We start from the raw sequence: 15807 nt of genomic DNA on the forward strand, positions 1-15807 counted from the left end.
GAAGATTTCTTACTTTCCTTGTTTGAAAATAAGGCAGCTTATTTTTGACTAGACATCTTTAGCAGCGCATTGCAAGTATAGCGTTGTTGCTGTTTAATTTCCCGCTGTGGCTTTTTTATATTTGAGAAAGAACAAACCAATCAAAATGACATGAATGAAGTTCAAGCGTGGCTAACCTGTCCTGGTAATTTTTATGAGACCTACATTCAGCATGCTTAACTCTGCATCTAATCCTTTTTTTTTCCCCCTTCGCAAGGTTTGAAAGTTATTAGCAGGGCTCATCTCCGATGAAAATAATATTTAGCAATATCTAAACCAATTATTGTTCTGAGAAGCATAATTTTATGAGCTGATTGTCACCCAAGGGGACCAGACTCAACCAAAATTGAGTAAGGTTCAGGAATCTTTGCTGCATCAGGAATTAAAGCCTAGTGCCATTCATTGTAAATGCAAGAGAAATAGAATATATTGTTCCCGATATTCTACATTATCAGAGGCATTTTTAAAAAAAACTGTGGATCACCTCTAATACTCATCACCTTTCCAACCTTACTTTAAACAACACTGAATGACGGATTTTTGACAAACCTACAGTTGGTGGGTTCGCTGATAATTCTTAGCCAAAACCAGCCGACCACCTTCAAGAGTTAGTCTAATGGGTGGATCCATATTAGCATTATTGCTATTCTTGAATTATTATTACCATTACAGCACTGCTGTGCATGTGTTCTTAAGGCTGCAATATTATTATTATTATTATTATTATTATTATTATTATTATTATTATTATTATTATACAATATATTGATCTGGCAGCATGTGGGATTATGGAACAGACTGATTGCAGTGTGTTCCGAGAAATATTGTTATTTTGATGGCAGTTCTTTAAAAATACTTTCTGGAACGAATTGTCCTTTTTATAACTGTAAGAGGTGTGCATTATACATCTTTTTCCTCTAGAGTTTAAATATAGGTTCATTATTTCAAAAAAGAGGTCTTCCTTTAGAGTGAGTAGAGTTATAAACTTTGCTGTAATAACATTGTTTGAATGTTTTTACTGACTTTTGCACAGTTTAATCTGTTTTATTAATGTTTGGCCACTTTTGTTCAGGTTTTATCTTGTCTGTTATGACCAGTGGTCAAAAGAATAAATCGACTGAATTGAATTGAACATATCTAGGATGGATGAATGGATAGATAGATAGATAGATAGAAACTAGTTTTCTATACCAGGTCATAAAGCAGTTTCACATTTAAGAATGCTGCGTGGCCTCAGCCCATTATAGCTTTGCCCGTAAACCCTGGTTAAACAAACCAGAATGTAGCTCAATGTGTGAACCCAGGGTGCGTGTTTGGGCCCAGGTGTGTATATGCACAGAAGTTCATACCTGGTCATTAATGGGACACACCACTAAGTTTTGTTCTTCACTCGAGCGAGCAAGCCGGATGTATTTCAGCCAGTTCCCATTTGATGCTGGGTTTGTTTCCATGCAGAATTTGCTGAGATCCAGCTCCTCGCCAATCTGCAAGAGAGGATGAGAAGGTTTGGCTCAAAACGAATCCAGGAGGCAGGGCTGGTGGACGGGAGGCCGAGAGAGAGAAATCAAGTTATTCCAGGCAGGTGGACTGCAGGGGCATCGCATGCTGTGCAGACAGCTTTGCTGCCTCAACCCAGACTTGGCCACTGGTGGTAGATATCTAGGAGGGCCTCAGATCTGAAGTCCTTCCTGGATTCTCGCAAGAGAGAATCTCACAACCCCAACATCGAGGTGCAGACAAAGGCCGTGGGAAATCAAGCGACGGCAGTGAGCTGCTGAGCAGTTGTGGCACCACTCCGCTGCCTGCTCAACTTTTCTCAAAGCAAAAGAGAGGGACCTCTTGTTTCTTCACACAGGAAAGGTAACACGTATCACGAAAGCACCACCAGCCATTCTCGCACCCTCCCCACCAGCCCTCCCCGCCCTTCTGCAGAGGCAGGCGGATATTCTCAAGTGCATGGGTAGCTTGCCAAGCTTGATTACAGGAAGGGCTACTGAATAAAGAATTGGGGAATACAATGCAGGAAGCGGCGGGGAGCTGATTGGCAAGGTTACCCGTTCGGTTCGGAGTTCGGTCGGAGGCACGGATGTCAACCTAGGAGGCGGCACCCTCTCAAACTGATCTCCACGGTTCAGCAAACTGCAAACCGGGGCAAAAGGGGCTCCGGTCGGAGGGCGACAAGGGCTTTCTGAAAACGCCGGCAGCCCAGGAACCGGTTCCCAGCGCCAGAAGCGACTTCGCCGTCCAGGCCCTACCAGGGCTGGTCCAGGGCTAGCCGACTTCCTTCTAGCTCTGAAGCCCGACGGACGAGGGGGTTCTCTTGCATATGGCAACGGTTCAGATTTAGGAAGGCGGCCTCAGTCATCTTTGGAGGCTAAAGATATCCAGATCTTCCAACTGTTCCTCGTACGGCGTGATTTCCACAACCCTCCCCAGCTTGGTAGCCCTTGTTTGAACTCACTCCAAAGGATCCCTGTCCTGTTTTGGAACGATGGTGCCTGGAACTGAACCCAGGACTCCATGTGGCGTCCAAGCAAGGCAGAGAAAGGGGGATGTTCACTTCTCATGGTCAGCATCCATGCACCCCGAAGGACCTCTGTCCTTTTAGCAGCTGCCTCATGGGATCTACTGGCACACCCGGATCCTCTTTCCAAGCCTGAGCCCCTCATCTTTAAATCCCCAGGTGCATTATCGGTTGTGAATGCAGGTTGTGGAATTGTATGCTTTTGCTGCTGGATTTTGCATAAAATCCTCCAGCTGATGCCTTCAAGCAGAAGCTAAATCAGGGATGCTTAAATTTGAATTCTTCCACTGAGCTGAGGGTTGGACTCAGCAGCTGTGGTGAATCAATCAATCCAACTCTGGTTTTATTCCTCTTTCTAAACATCTCCTTGATCTGTCCCCCAGAACACCGATCCATCACCATTAACAACAGGTAGTCCTCACTTAACAACCATTTGTTTAGTGATGGTTCAGACTTATGACGGTGTTGAAAAAACCGATTTACAACCGGTGCTCACACTTATGACTGTCGCAGCATCCCTGCAGTCACATGAACATGATTTGGGCGCTTGGCAACTGGTTTGCATTTATGACCGTCGCAGCGTCCCATGGTCATGTGATTGCCATTTTTTACCTTCCCGGCCAGCTTCTGGCAAGCAAAATCAATGGGGAACACTTAACGACCACATGGCTCACTTAACAACTGCAGTGATTCGCTTAATGACTGCTGCAAAAAGGTCATAAAATTGGGCCGGATTTGCTTAATGGCCGCTTCACTTAGAAACTGAAATTCCAGTCTCAATTGTGGTTGTTAAGCGAGGACTACCTGTACTGAAACACGCCTCCAACTCCCTTTTGGCTCCTCCTGAACCTTTCATCCTTTACCTTTCCCAATCTTGGATCCCCAGATGTTGGATTCATCACAAAACTCTTAAAGACAAGAAGGGAAATGAGAGAGGTGGCCATTTTAATTTAGCTCCATCAACTTGGTCAAATACCCAAGGATTCAGAGCATCTCTTCTGGGATTCCTGGGCTGTTCAGCAAACCTTTTCCTTCCTGCCTAGATTGTGAACAATTCCTTCAGCTTTGCTTAGAAATGCGCAGAGTTGAAGGAGCTCTGATCAAGAAACGAATCCACAAAGTTCTCGCCCATCTCCATCAGCCAAATTCAATACGTACAGTTATTCCCAGTTTGGAGAGGACCGAAATCTGCCATTTAAGTGTGAAAAGGGGGAAAATTCCTTAAGGGATAAAAAAGAAAGTGTGTGTGTAGCACCTACATCTAGAGGCCCAAATGTAGCTCAAGATTCAGATTCTAGAGAGCAAAATGCTCAGAACTCCCTGCTTTGACGGACGAATTCAGTTCTCTTCCTCCGGCATGCTATTTTCTCTCTTTCTTCTTCAATTCAAACACTCTGAGTTGTTTTGGTCCTGTTTCTGAACCAACCCCAACCAAGCACATGCCACATTTGGTACGTTCGATCAAGAGCGGGACCTGAGCAAAGTGTCACCTAATCCCACAACACCTGGGAACCAAGCTTCTATGAAATTTGAGGTTTCTCAATTTGAATGGTGTCTCATGTGTGAAAACCAGATGCTTTGAGCTATAGAAAGGCAGGACTTTAGGTAACTGAGCTCGAATGTGGAGGAGAGGCATCTCTGTGGTGTGGGGCAGAATCTGCCCACCCCTTTTATCTGGCCATTGCCTTGGTGGCACCTCTTCCTCCTGTCCTTCAAGGCCATTCCCTCTACCCCCTACAGGAACCGGCTTCCTTGTTGACATCTTCCAGGAATAAAATATCCATTTTAGATGTCTTCTACAGTAGGAACCTAACAGGAGATGAACGAGCGATGTTCTAAGCCCCTGCCTGGCGAGGCAGGGGACCACCCAAAATGTGTCAGCCAAGTGCAAGAACGCAACGCCGGCCACGCAAACGCACGGGCCGACTTTCCAAGCCGTCTTTTACAATATCCCTCCTTTGATTAAGCAGCGGGTCCCGCCCCCCCCATCCACATCTGCCTTCCAAGCTTTCTTGTCTGGCTGAATTCATACCCTGCAAATCTTGCCAGCTGTGGAGGCAAAATGGAAATGGAGCCCCCCCCCCCCCCCGTAAAGACAGTAAACGGCCACGGAGTGATGTTTCTCGTTGGTGCTGCTGCTGAAACAATTATGTTGGCTTCTGTGGACCAGATGGGGGCTGTTATCAAAAGCAGATCCTGGCCGCAGGTTTAATTCTCATTCTCTGCGACTGGCTAGGGAACAGACCCAGGGCCTTTCGTATGGATTTTTTCCTCCATAAATTTTTATAGCTTTCCAAGGCTACATCATTCATGTATTTTATGAGGCTTAATCACTTGCGGAGGCCAATACAAAATGCACTCTTGACCAACACACCTTCTGAAGGCCTCTAGTTACCCAACAACGGGTTAATCAGGCAGAGGCAAAGCAAAGTTCTTTTTTGGGCAGGCATCGTGGTTTATGGTTGTGAAATAGATTTGCTGGTTAAAAAAAATTTGATTTGCAAAAAAAAAAAAAAGATCTCATTGGTCTAAGTTTTTACACGGTGCGTTTGGGCTCCGTTTACCAAAACCAGGATTTACACTATATGAACTGGCTGCTGGGGTTTGATAACCACAGTTTCTATCTTAGTGTGAAGCTTACACCCACCAAAATTAAGCCAACCATACCTAGCACAGCATGTTGCAACCCCAGTGACTTTAAGATGTGTGGACTTCAGCTCCCAGAATTCCCCAGCCAGTGATAATTGACTTACCCACTTGGCGCCTGGGAGTTGACGTCCACAGGTCTTAAAGTTGCTGAGGTTGAGAAATGCTGCCTTAGCACAATGTAGGGGCCCAATGAGCATCCTCCATGCTGGTCAAAGACCGCAATACGATTTACTTAACCACTTGGCGCATCCATCACAGCCCCAGCTATAATCTTACTCCACTGTGCTGGTTCTGTTCAGCCCTTCTCTATCTAAACCAGGTTCTGGTTCCACAAGAGGTCACTAGGGCTTCTCTGGGAGATCAGGATTTATTTTAAGAAATATTTCACATTAAAGAGGTAAGTTTCATTCTTTACTTTTAGATAAGAACACTGTTAAGGCATATATATATATATACACACACACACACACACACAAAAAATATTATAATTCTGTAACTTCTCGCCTATATTTGAGCCTGAATGTGCAGGGGTTCCTTGAGGCCTGAAAAATATTTCAAGCGTTCCTCCAGGGTCAAAAGGCAGAGAAAGGCTGATCTAAACCAACGTTAACAGATCATGTAACGTACTAAGGTTTTCCGGGTGGCCCTGAAGATGTGGTTTTATCAGCGGGTCTGGGGACCCCAGGCTGCTTCGGAGCCAATCAAGTGGCTGATACGAATGTGTTTGCTGCTGCTGGGGGTGTCTATTGTGTTTTTATGGTTTTTAATTCTGTAAGCTGCCCGGAGTCACTGTGTGTGAGTTGGGCGGCCTTATAAATTTGCTTAATGAATAAATAATAAATAAAATTAATAATAAGTTGGTTAACCCTGAATGGCCACTAGAGGGCCGCGAAGATATCCAGAAAATGTTGAGCTCCTTCCTGCCACCTGGTGGCCATGCAGAGTACTGCAGCTTGAACATGGTGAGCTTTGCCAAGCTAAAGCCAACCAGCTGCATTAGGTCTTAAAATAAGGGCCGGGTTCACACGCTTTACCAAGACAGCAGATGGTTAGCATCCAAGATCCCTTCTCCAAATATGACTGAAAAATCCAGATGAGAACCACTAGGCCTTCCAAAGGGTAAAAAAGGCCATTGTTGGGAACAGGGTGAACAAAGGACTTGCTCAGGGCATTGACTCCTTCATTGGGTGTCCCAGACGAAGTGCAACCTGGTGGAGATTTCTCGCCTGCTCGGTCCACCTCCCGTTTGCCCCTTTGACATCGTCCTGGGGCTGCAAGCGCGCTTCCCGAGTCCTCCCTGTCCCCGCCGTGTGGTTTTGAAAGACACAAAGTGTCCCTTTATTGCGCTGATCAATTCAGAAAGGGGCTACTAGTAAGCCGAGAATATTTGGATAAACCTGTCAGCCCTCAAAAGCCAAGAAAAGATCTTTTGTCCATCCCAAGTGGGAGGGGGAGAGCAGGGGAGTGAAAAGGGGGAGGGTGGGGTGGGGGAGACACCCATTAGCCTGCCATGGGGTTGCTGGACTGGATCCAGTAAAAACTCCGCTTGGCATGGGGCGAAAAGAGAAGGGAGATGGAGGGTGTCTAATGAAGAATCTTTTCCTTGAGGGCTTAAGTGTTTTTGATTTATTTATTAGAATGCAGTCCTGACATCCTTCTGTATACTTGAATTCTGTGTGGCAAAAGACCTTCTAAAGAACATTGTGGCTCGACAAAGGGGACTTTGTGTTAAATGAGGGAGTGGAGAGCTCCTCCGATGGAAACGGGGCTACCTGACAGTCAATTGAAGCCAGCCTGCCATGCAAATTTACTTTCTCCAGCCTAACAAGGCCTTCAGGTTTTTCTTTCCACATTTTGAAGAAAAATTATTCGCTGGCCGGTGTCCAATACCTGAGGCCAATTAGGACCAAAGATGAAGGAAGGATCTCAGCCAAACCATGGATCCATTTTCTTCAGCGTTAGCTGCACCAGTTTCCACCAGTCTGGTCCTCCCCACCAAATGGGCATGGATTGCCCCGGAAAAAGAGGAAGGGGCAGGACTGAAGCTTAAGAGTGACAGATAGACAGAATACCTTTTTATTTCAAAGGGGTTTAAATTTATAGGGCCAGATTAAGGGCATCTGAGATGCAGGGTGGAACTAGACGATGGTTGGGCCAAGCCGTTGGGTACGATCCTGGAGAACTAGAGGGCTTCGGAAGAGAAAATGTCATCCCTATCATCAAAACAATGGAGGAAAGAAAGTTCTAGCAAACTACAGATCAGTCTGTCATGAATACCAGGAAAAATTCTAGAGCTCATCACAAATATGTCAAGAACAAAACCTATTAGACTAATTTTCTCTTATTTTTTGCTCACAAAACTTCCTTAATAGAGCGTGGGGAGGCAGTAGACATAATATAACTTTGTTCAGAGTGCCCCACAGCACATTGATGAGTGAACTAGTTAAGTGCGGGAAGGGCAGTTAAGTGGATACATGGTTGGCTTGACAGAGCCCATGGTTCTCAATGGTTCTCAGTCAATGGCTGTCTATCACATTGGAGACAGGAATCAAAGTTTAGTATTAATGACTTGGAGTTGAAGTCCACACCTCTTAAAATTCATCAATTCGCTCATCAATATGCCGTGGAGCACTTGGAACTAAGTTATATTATGTCTACTGCATCTCCACCCTCTATTATTCTGGGTGTTGAAGCCCTCACCTCTTGAAGTTGCTAAGATTGAGAAACACTGCTCTGCATGACCCCACTGAGTCTTAGGATTCTAATTCACTAAGATCTGAAAAATCTTAGCCATTTCTAGAACTGTTAGGTTAGGTCCTTCTGCAGGCCACGTCTGCAACCACTGAGCCCCAAACCTTGGCCAGGAGCTTCACGGAACATTGTGGGATTATCAAGACAGAAAATGGGCCTGTCTAGCTCAGCACTGCAGGTGAGAACTGAAAACTGACTTCTGCAGGAGTTTCTGCTGTCCTGCCTGATGCTCAAAGGGCTCAAGCATTTTCTTTTGAATTTCACTTTGGGATTTAATGGAAAAGTGGGAAGCCAAGGTAAGTGCAGCCCACTAAGAGGCAGATTCAGGAAAAAAGAGGATGGCACCCCCTGCAAGTCTTTTATCCTTTGGAAGAGTTTTCCAAAGCAAATTCTCTTTCCTCAAACAGTGTAAAAGCGGGAGCACAGAAATTGCAGGACGTCAGGCAGAGATCACTCTAACCTGGATTTTGTTTAAAAATGTGAAACATTTCCTTTCCCATCAAACAGCCCATTCTCCAGTTATTTTGCAATCCTGTGGGGAGGCCACGGTTTTTTTTTTTTTAGAGTTGTTTTGAGATGGGGGGGCGGAAAAATATGATAAACAAATAAACAAATTTGGTCAGGACAAACAGCTTCGTAAAGGGCCAATTCACAAGGGCCATTGAAAATGTATTCATTGGTTGATGAGGTGTCAGTAGCCTGCCTGTTTCTGTGCGTATCTTCTTGGGCATAAGGACTAGAAACTTTCTTTAGAGCTTAATACATTTCAGAAATAGAACAAGCGCTAATGGCAAAGAAGGCATTGCTGTTTTCTTGTGATGCCAGTAGTTAATTGCTGGAAAAGTGCATATCCTCAAATCATAGTACAGGTAGTCCTCCCTTAACAACCACAATTGGGACCGGAATTTCGGTTGCTAAGCGATGCGGTCATTGAGCAAACCTGACCCAATTTTATGACCTTTTTTTTTGGCAGCAGTTGTTAAGTGAATGACATGGCTCCCCACTGATCTTGCTTGCCGGAAGCCAGCTGGGAAGGTCGCAAATGGCGATCACGTGACTGTGGGACGCTGCGACAACTGTAAATGTGAACTGGGTGTCAAGAGCCTGAATCGTGATTCCGTGACTGGGGGATGCTGCAGCAGTCATAAGTCAGTTTTTTCAGCACTATTGTAAGTCTGAACCATCACTAAATGAATGGTCGTTAAGCGAGGACTACCTGTATATGCTGATTTGGAAATACATCCTAGTGAAACCTCTAGTACTTATTTTTTAAAGTTGCATAAGCTTGCAATATATGAAATGCCTGCCGATTTGAATGAATTAACCCAGTTTTCCTTTAATCAGAAAAGTGTGCTTGTGTGTATGTAGGGAAGAGTTTTATTAATAGGGTTGTGTTGACCAATAACCTATTTCCAGTTTACGAGTGCCACCTTTGACTTGATCTTGTCTGCACAGATCCTGCGTGTGTATCTATTCCTTATTTTTATTTTTTACCACCCCTGACCAAACAAATAAACAAGCTATTTAGGAAATGCCACTGCAATCTTGTTTTTTATTGCTGTGGAATATTTCTGCAGCTGTGTCTGACTTAACATGACAATTTAAAACTCTGCTCCGGTTTGGGAGGGGGAAGTTCAATCATTCTTAGATTAAAATGTCTTCACCACTTGCAATCCCAGTAGGGGCAATATAGAAATGGACATTTATGTGATATTTAAGGTTTGAAAGGGGCCAAAAGGGGGTGGGTGGGTGCGTTCTCTAACTCCACTTTCTCCTTTTCATTTGGAGGGCTTAGTATTTTAAGAGAGGTGGTTTCTATAAACCAGGGTTCTGAGAGAGGTCACTAGGGGTTCTCTGGGAGATTGTGATTTATTTAAAAAATTATTCGGGCAACCTCACGTTAAAGAGATAAGTTTCGTTCTTTATTTTCAGTTCAAGAACATTATTAATGCATATATACAGGCCTACCCACGAAACAAATAGAATAATTTTGGAACTTCTGGCCTGTATTTGAGTCTGAACGTGCAGGGGTTCCCCGAGGCCTTAAAAATATTTCAAGGGTTCCTCCAGGGTCAAAAGCTTGAGAAAGACCGCTATAACAACAGTCTTCTATCTCTTCAGCAAGAGTACCATAATTTTTGCCTTTCCTTTATTACAAGGACTTCTCACTTCAAAACCCCCTAGCGAAACAGATAAAAGATTACTGCAAAAACATATAGTCCAATGTTTTCACTTCCCACCATTCTCAAACCCAGTTTAAGGCAACTGAATTTTAAAACTTTGCTGCCAAGAATATTTTCAACCGTGTCACAAAGGTTGAACAGGTCTAATGAAAATGGATTAAAACAAGATAGAAGGGACTGTCTTTCAAATATTCAACCCACAGGGCACAAATTCGACTGCTAACAGTTGGGCTGTTATTTTAATTGCAACCGAGGGCTGCTTAGCTTTTAGTGCTGTCATTTTAAAATTATTATTATTTGACCCCCGCAGCCGATATAAAACAGAATTTTTGAAAACAGAGAAAGGGACGGGGCTAGAAAAGATGTTCTTGTATCTCAATAATGACATCCAAGTAGAATATTCCACTTGTCCCAACTTTCAGGACGATAATTTCAATGCCAATGGATTTTTTTCTTTTTTGAGTAGCCTTCAAGGATGCTGAGATATGCAATTAAAGTGGGCTGCAGAAAACACTTTGCTGTATTTTCAGCTGTACAGCAGTTAAACAATTGCCTCTTAACTTCACCACCCCCTTCTAATGGTGAATAAGCCGTATTTCCTTCAGAGAATGCTTTCAGGATTTCAGCCTGGCATGCAGCAGCACAGAAATATCAGTAATAAAAAAGAAACAAAGATCTAACGGTCTTAAATTTGGTGTATTGCCTTTGTATGGACATATCTGGTCCATCTAGTTTAAAGAGAATACAGTGTCAGCTTTCTAGCTTAATATTAACCTAGACCTCCTCTACAGGCAACATCAGATAATTTGGTAAAGGAGGGGCAAATAGGGCAAAAGATCCATAATGTCAATGTGTAAATCCAGATTAAGTGGCTTAATCAACGAGACAAACATGGCATATTCCCCAGATTTTTAGTTTGGATTTGTTCCATGTCAGGATTCACGAGCCAAAATGGAATATTTCATAATAATCTCATTATTGCCTTAATTTTATAAATCGTGATGACTGAAGATAGATCACACCTCTGGTATAAACGAATTGGGTATCTTCACCAATTACTTATGCATCCAATGATGTCATAATTTTCCAAAACTTTCTTCTCCCCAAAGAGACACAGCTCCAAACTACTCTGCACCAAAAATATACAGTCTGGAATCCCAAATTGCTTCTGAATTGTAGCTTTTAATGTCATGAATAGGGAACATGATTCAATATGGGGATGATTTAATTGAGCGATGTTTAATGAATGTAATTTGATTTAACATTTAAACAGCATCAAATTATATCCAAGCAGCTACTCTGTTTCTTGACGTGTGGCTCTTGGCCTGCCAGCGAAATGGCATTGGCTCAAAATTGTTTTTGCACACCTCTGCTTTGCGCACACGCCAAGACAGATAGACCAATCTGCTCAGCTTCCTCCTATTTTATGCCTTTCTTTACACCTTTATGCTAAAGCTATCCTAGCCTTGATCTCAGTTTCTGGGGCAAAATTTGCTTTTGAGCCTCAAGGTCTGAGTTCTGTAAAATTCGCATTTTGTTACGTGAAACAAATACTGTAGGTCGGTTTAATGTGGATGGTCCTCAGTCGGGGGAGTTTGCTCACTGATCTGCAGAACCAAGTGGTCCCCACAACTAGGCTCAAACTTTGCCCTGTCTAACCAATGCTGCTGGCACAGACTGGCAAGAGCTGAAACAAGTTTCAGGCCGCAATCTCTCCTGGAGAAGCCCAGGACTTGAATCCAGCCATTTCTGCATCCAAAGCAAGATTTTTACTGCTCAGAGGGTGGAATCAAGGCTTGAGTGTTCCTTTCAAGTAGGAAGCCTTGCTAAGCCAAGAGACGAAGGCACAAAAGCAACCTTACCCTGGCTCCTGAAAGTTTGTTCACAGCAAACCTGTGTGGTAGGTTCATCAGAAGGACATCTGGTCAACCTCAACAATGAGCAGAGATTGGAAACACCCAAGTCAAGGGGCTTCAAATGTTGGACATGTGAACGTGAAGAGACATTTTATTATGCTTGGTGAACATGTAAGAAATCTAAAAAAAATTGGATTCAAATACATATTTTGATATCAAGGATTTTAAAGATTAGTATTCAACTGAAGCCAGAACTTTTCCTTCTAGGACTAATGGATAAACAGCTAGAAAAAAAGCCAAGGAAGATTATTTCAATATATGATTATTGCGGCGAGATTATTATATGCACAGAGATTTAAAGATTCCACACTACCCACGATGGAGGAATGGCTGGTGAAATTGACAGATCTTGCTGAGATGGATAAATTGACTTCTTTGATTAAGGAAGACATTAAAGAAAAAAGACATCTACATTTATCGGTGACTGGAAACCACCTACGGACTTTTTGCGTAAAAAGGAAAAAACAAACAAACTTGTGATTTATGGCTTGGATGATTAGACAGGAGAGATGACAGAAAGAAGAGAATCAGATGTAACTTTAGAGAGAGAGGTTAAACTATAATTACAGTTATAACTGCTGGGAAGAATATCAGAAGCCACTGCTTGTATCCTTTTTCTTTCTTTTGTATTTTTCTTAAACTCTTCTTTTCTCATACTTTTTGCTTTCTCTTGGCTTTCTTCCTTTTTCTTTTTTCTTCCTTGCTTTACATTAGTTTGGATTAGTTTTTAACTTCAGTAAAAATCATATCTATATCTATATCACATAGACAGATAGATCTTTGTGAGAAACACCCAAGTCACCAGATCGCTCCCACCGCACTGCTATTGCACCCAAATTTCTTGAACTGGCACCTTCTCAAACAACAACAGCAGAAATGGGAGTGTCAAAACACACACACACAAAACCACAGAAAGTAACCAGCAAGTAAATTCAGCGGGAGCAAAGTGAAAGGCGAAAGAGGGGGGGGGAAAGTATTAAAAGTGATAGGGACAGAAAGGGCTTCTCTCTGTGTTTGTGTGTGTGTGTGTGTGTGTGTGAGTGTGTGTGTGTTTTCATCTTTTCTAATTTCCTTTTCCTTTTTTTTCTCCTGCTCAGCATTGTTTCTCACCTCGCTGTGAGAAGGGGAGAGATCTAGGGAGGGTGTAATTTCTTTTCTGCACTTTCCGCTGGCAGTTTCAAAACGCCTACCTCTCTGCTTCTCATCTGCAAGTTGTGGTTGACACTGCAGCCTTTTGCACTACAAATGTCTGCACTGAACATCTGTAGCACGGTGAAGAAAGGAAGGGGGAGAAAAAAAAGATGAGGAAGCCTGAAGGCCCTCTCGTCTGGTTTGCTGATGATCTCCAGGCTGTTGCTCAAATTCACACCCATTTCCAGGGCTGGTGTTAGATTAGATTAGATTAAATGAGATTAAATGAGATTAAGAGAGGGCGACTTTGGGGGCTGAGTGTGTGGAGAGTGGCATTTCAGAGGGAAAAGGAGATTGGGCACAGCCTTGCAACCTCAAGGGCCTGCTGGGAACGGTGAAACAGATGCAATTGAAAAGTTGAACAGATCAGCGGCAAATTATCTCTGAAGTGTACCTTAGCCTGGGTTCCCTCCCAAGTCTTAAATCTGGACCTTTCTGACGTTTTCCCCCATTTGCTAACTTTCTTTAAACAATGCTCGCTCTTTCAGATAACTAATCTCAAAAACCAGAGAGAGAGGATGATGCAGACAAGGACAGGCTGATTGGATTATCTCATCATCCTAAACCATGGCTTACTGGGGAAACCACAGTTGGCTGGGTTTGCAAACCAGGCTAAGGCAAGACCAAGCAAGCTGCCTTGTGGCTTAGCATGGCAAGGTTTCAGGGGCTAATCAAATTCCCATCTTCCAAGCACAGGGCCCAGGGAGAGAAAGCAAATGCTTCACAAATGGGAACAGCCTTCCCCATCTTACAAACAGCCCACTTTGGAAGAGTGGGGGACAAAGAGCTTATATCAACGAACAATTTTACATTTTTTAAAGAGATCTTGACCGTTACGATTACTTTGCAAGTCTGCATTGGCACCAGGCTTGCAAGCCGGAGATAAACGGATGAAATGGAAGATAGGAAGGGAAGGAAGAAGGAAGGGGAGACACGGGACGAGAGGATGAGAATAGTGTGTGCCAACTGGTATTCCTCCCAATTTCCAAATCTGAGGGGGCGAGGCAGGGGAAGAAGAATTAAATGCTTAAAAATAAAACACAAAGTGAAACGCAGCCGCGGTGCATGGGTGGCTGGGGGGGGGTGATATCCCACCCTTCTGCTGACTGCTGACTATGGAATAAGATTGTCCCAAACAGTTCTGAGCTTCATTGTCCCACGCACTCATCTTGCCACATAAAAGACTATCTGTGCTGCTGAATGGGACATTGTGAAATCAGACACTGGGTGGAATTGTTGGAGTGGGGTCTTCCCTGCAAGTCAAACAGAAATCGTTTCCCCCCCCCTCTTTTCTTCTGGAACATGAATAGATGGAAACTCCCAAGTGGATGGTTCATTTTTTCCCCCCTCCGTTGTCTTCTTTGGGGTGATCTGCCTGACTGGGCACATCACTAGCACATCTGGGATCATTCTGGAGATGTTCCACTTTGGAAAAGACAAGAACACCTTCGGGGCCGGTGGAAAACAGAGAACTGAGGACTTCTGTGTGGAGACTGGAACGTGACCGCCCAGGGCACCATGAATGTGGATTTAAAGAATGCAACTCAATCTCTCTCACGTTGCCCCTTCCTTCTCCCCACAACATGTGGCTACTGCAGTGGCATTGCTGTCATCCCAAGCTCTAATGACGGCCAGATGTTTTGAGGGAGAGCCCTGATAACAAGAGAACCCTTTTAGCTTCAGAAGTCCTGGGCCAATGGATGCCTAGGAAACAACATGTGGAGCTACCAACGTAAGGATAGTTGGAGATGGATGGCTGGGCTCGATCCACCCATCCTGGAGGTCTCTTGTAACAGTCTGAGATTTTCAAAGAGGTCCTAGGTTAGATGAGTAGAAGGATCCATGAAACAAAATGACTAGCTAGGTTTTAGGATTATAGAAAGCTTCTTCTGCTGAATTAAATCCTTGATCCACTCAGTCCATCATTGGCTAGGAGTTCAGTTAACGGACCTTCCCAGCCCCATCTGGGATGATGGGAGCGGACTCTAGATCCAAAGCAAGCCATCACTGAAGGATGTCTGTTCTTCAAAATGTTGAATCAGCATTAGCTCCCATTTTGATTAGGAGTTGTTTTTCCTCAACCCTAATTTGCTCTGTATAGTTTATATTATAAAACATGGCCTGTTTTAATCATGGTATGCTAAACTAGTTACCGTGGCCTGCTTCACAAATTACTCTAAGCTGTAAAGTCATGCGTTATAAATTACAGGGATTGAGCTTAGGCATTATATGTAATTCATCCCAGTACCTTCAGCAAAGGATCGTTACCTTGTCGTGGTGCTGGAGCTTGAGCACCTCAATGATGCCATGAGCTAAACCGTGAAGGGCCACCCAAGACGGGAAGGTCATGACAGAGAGGTCAGACTAAATGCGATCCCTGGGGAAGGTAATGGCAACCCACCTCAGTATTCTTGCCGTGAAAACTAAATGGATCAGTACAACCAGAGATATGTCGGTATACCATCGGAAGATGAGACCCCCAGGTCGGAAGATGGTCAAAATGCTACTGGGGAGGAACAGAGGATGAGCTCAACTAGCCCCAGACGTGATGACG

The 15807-nt window shown here is 43.8% G+C and overlaps 1 protein-coding gene across 1 annotated transcript in view; it reads right to left on the reverse strand.

The window, feature by feature from the left end:
- Positions 1 to 15807, reverse strand: part of PRDM16 (PR/SET domain 16) — a 335043-nt gene that overhangs the window by 33833 nt on the left and 285403 nt on the right. The window contains exon 4 of the mRNA XM_063317676.1: positions 1389 to 1523. Within this exon, the coding sequence (XP_063173746.1) occupies positions 1389 to 1523 (135 nt within the window). The remainder of the gene's footprint in view (positions 1 to 1388; positions 1524 to 15807) is intronic.

Source organism: Candoia aspera, chromosome 18, assembly GCF_035149785.1.
Source record: "Candoia aspera isolate rCanAsp1 chromosome 18, rCanAsp1.hap2, whole genome shotgun sequence".
In the NCBI taxonomy this organism is placed as follows: domain Eukaryota; kingdom Metazoa; phylum Chordata; class Lepidosauria; order Squamata; family Boidae; genus Candoia; species Candoia aspera.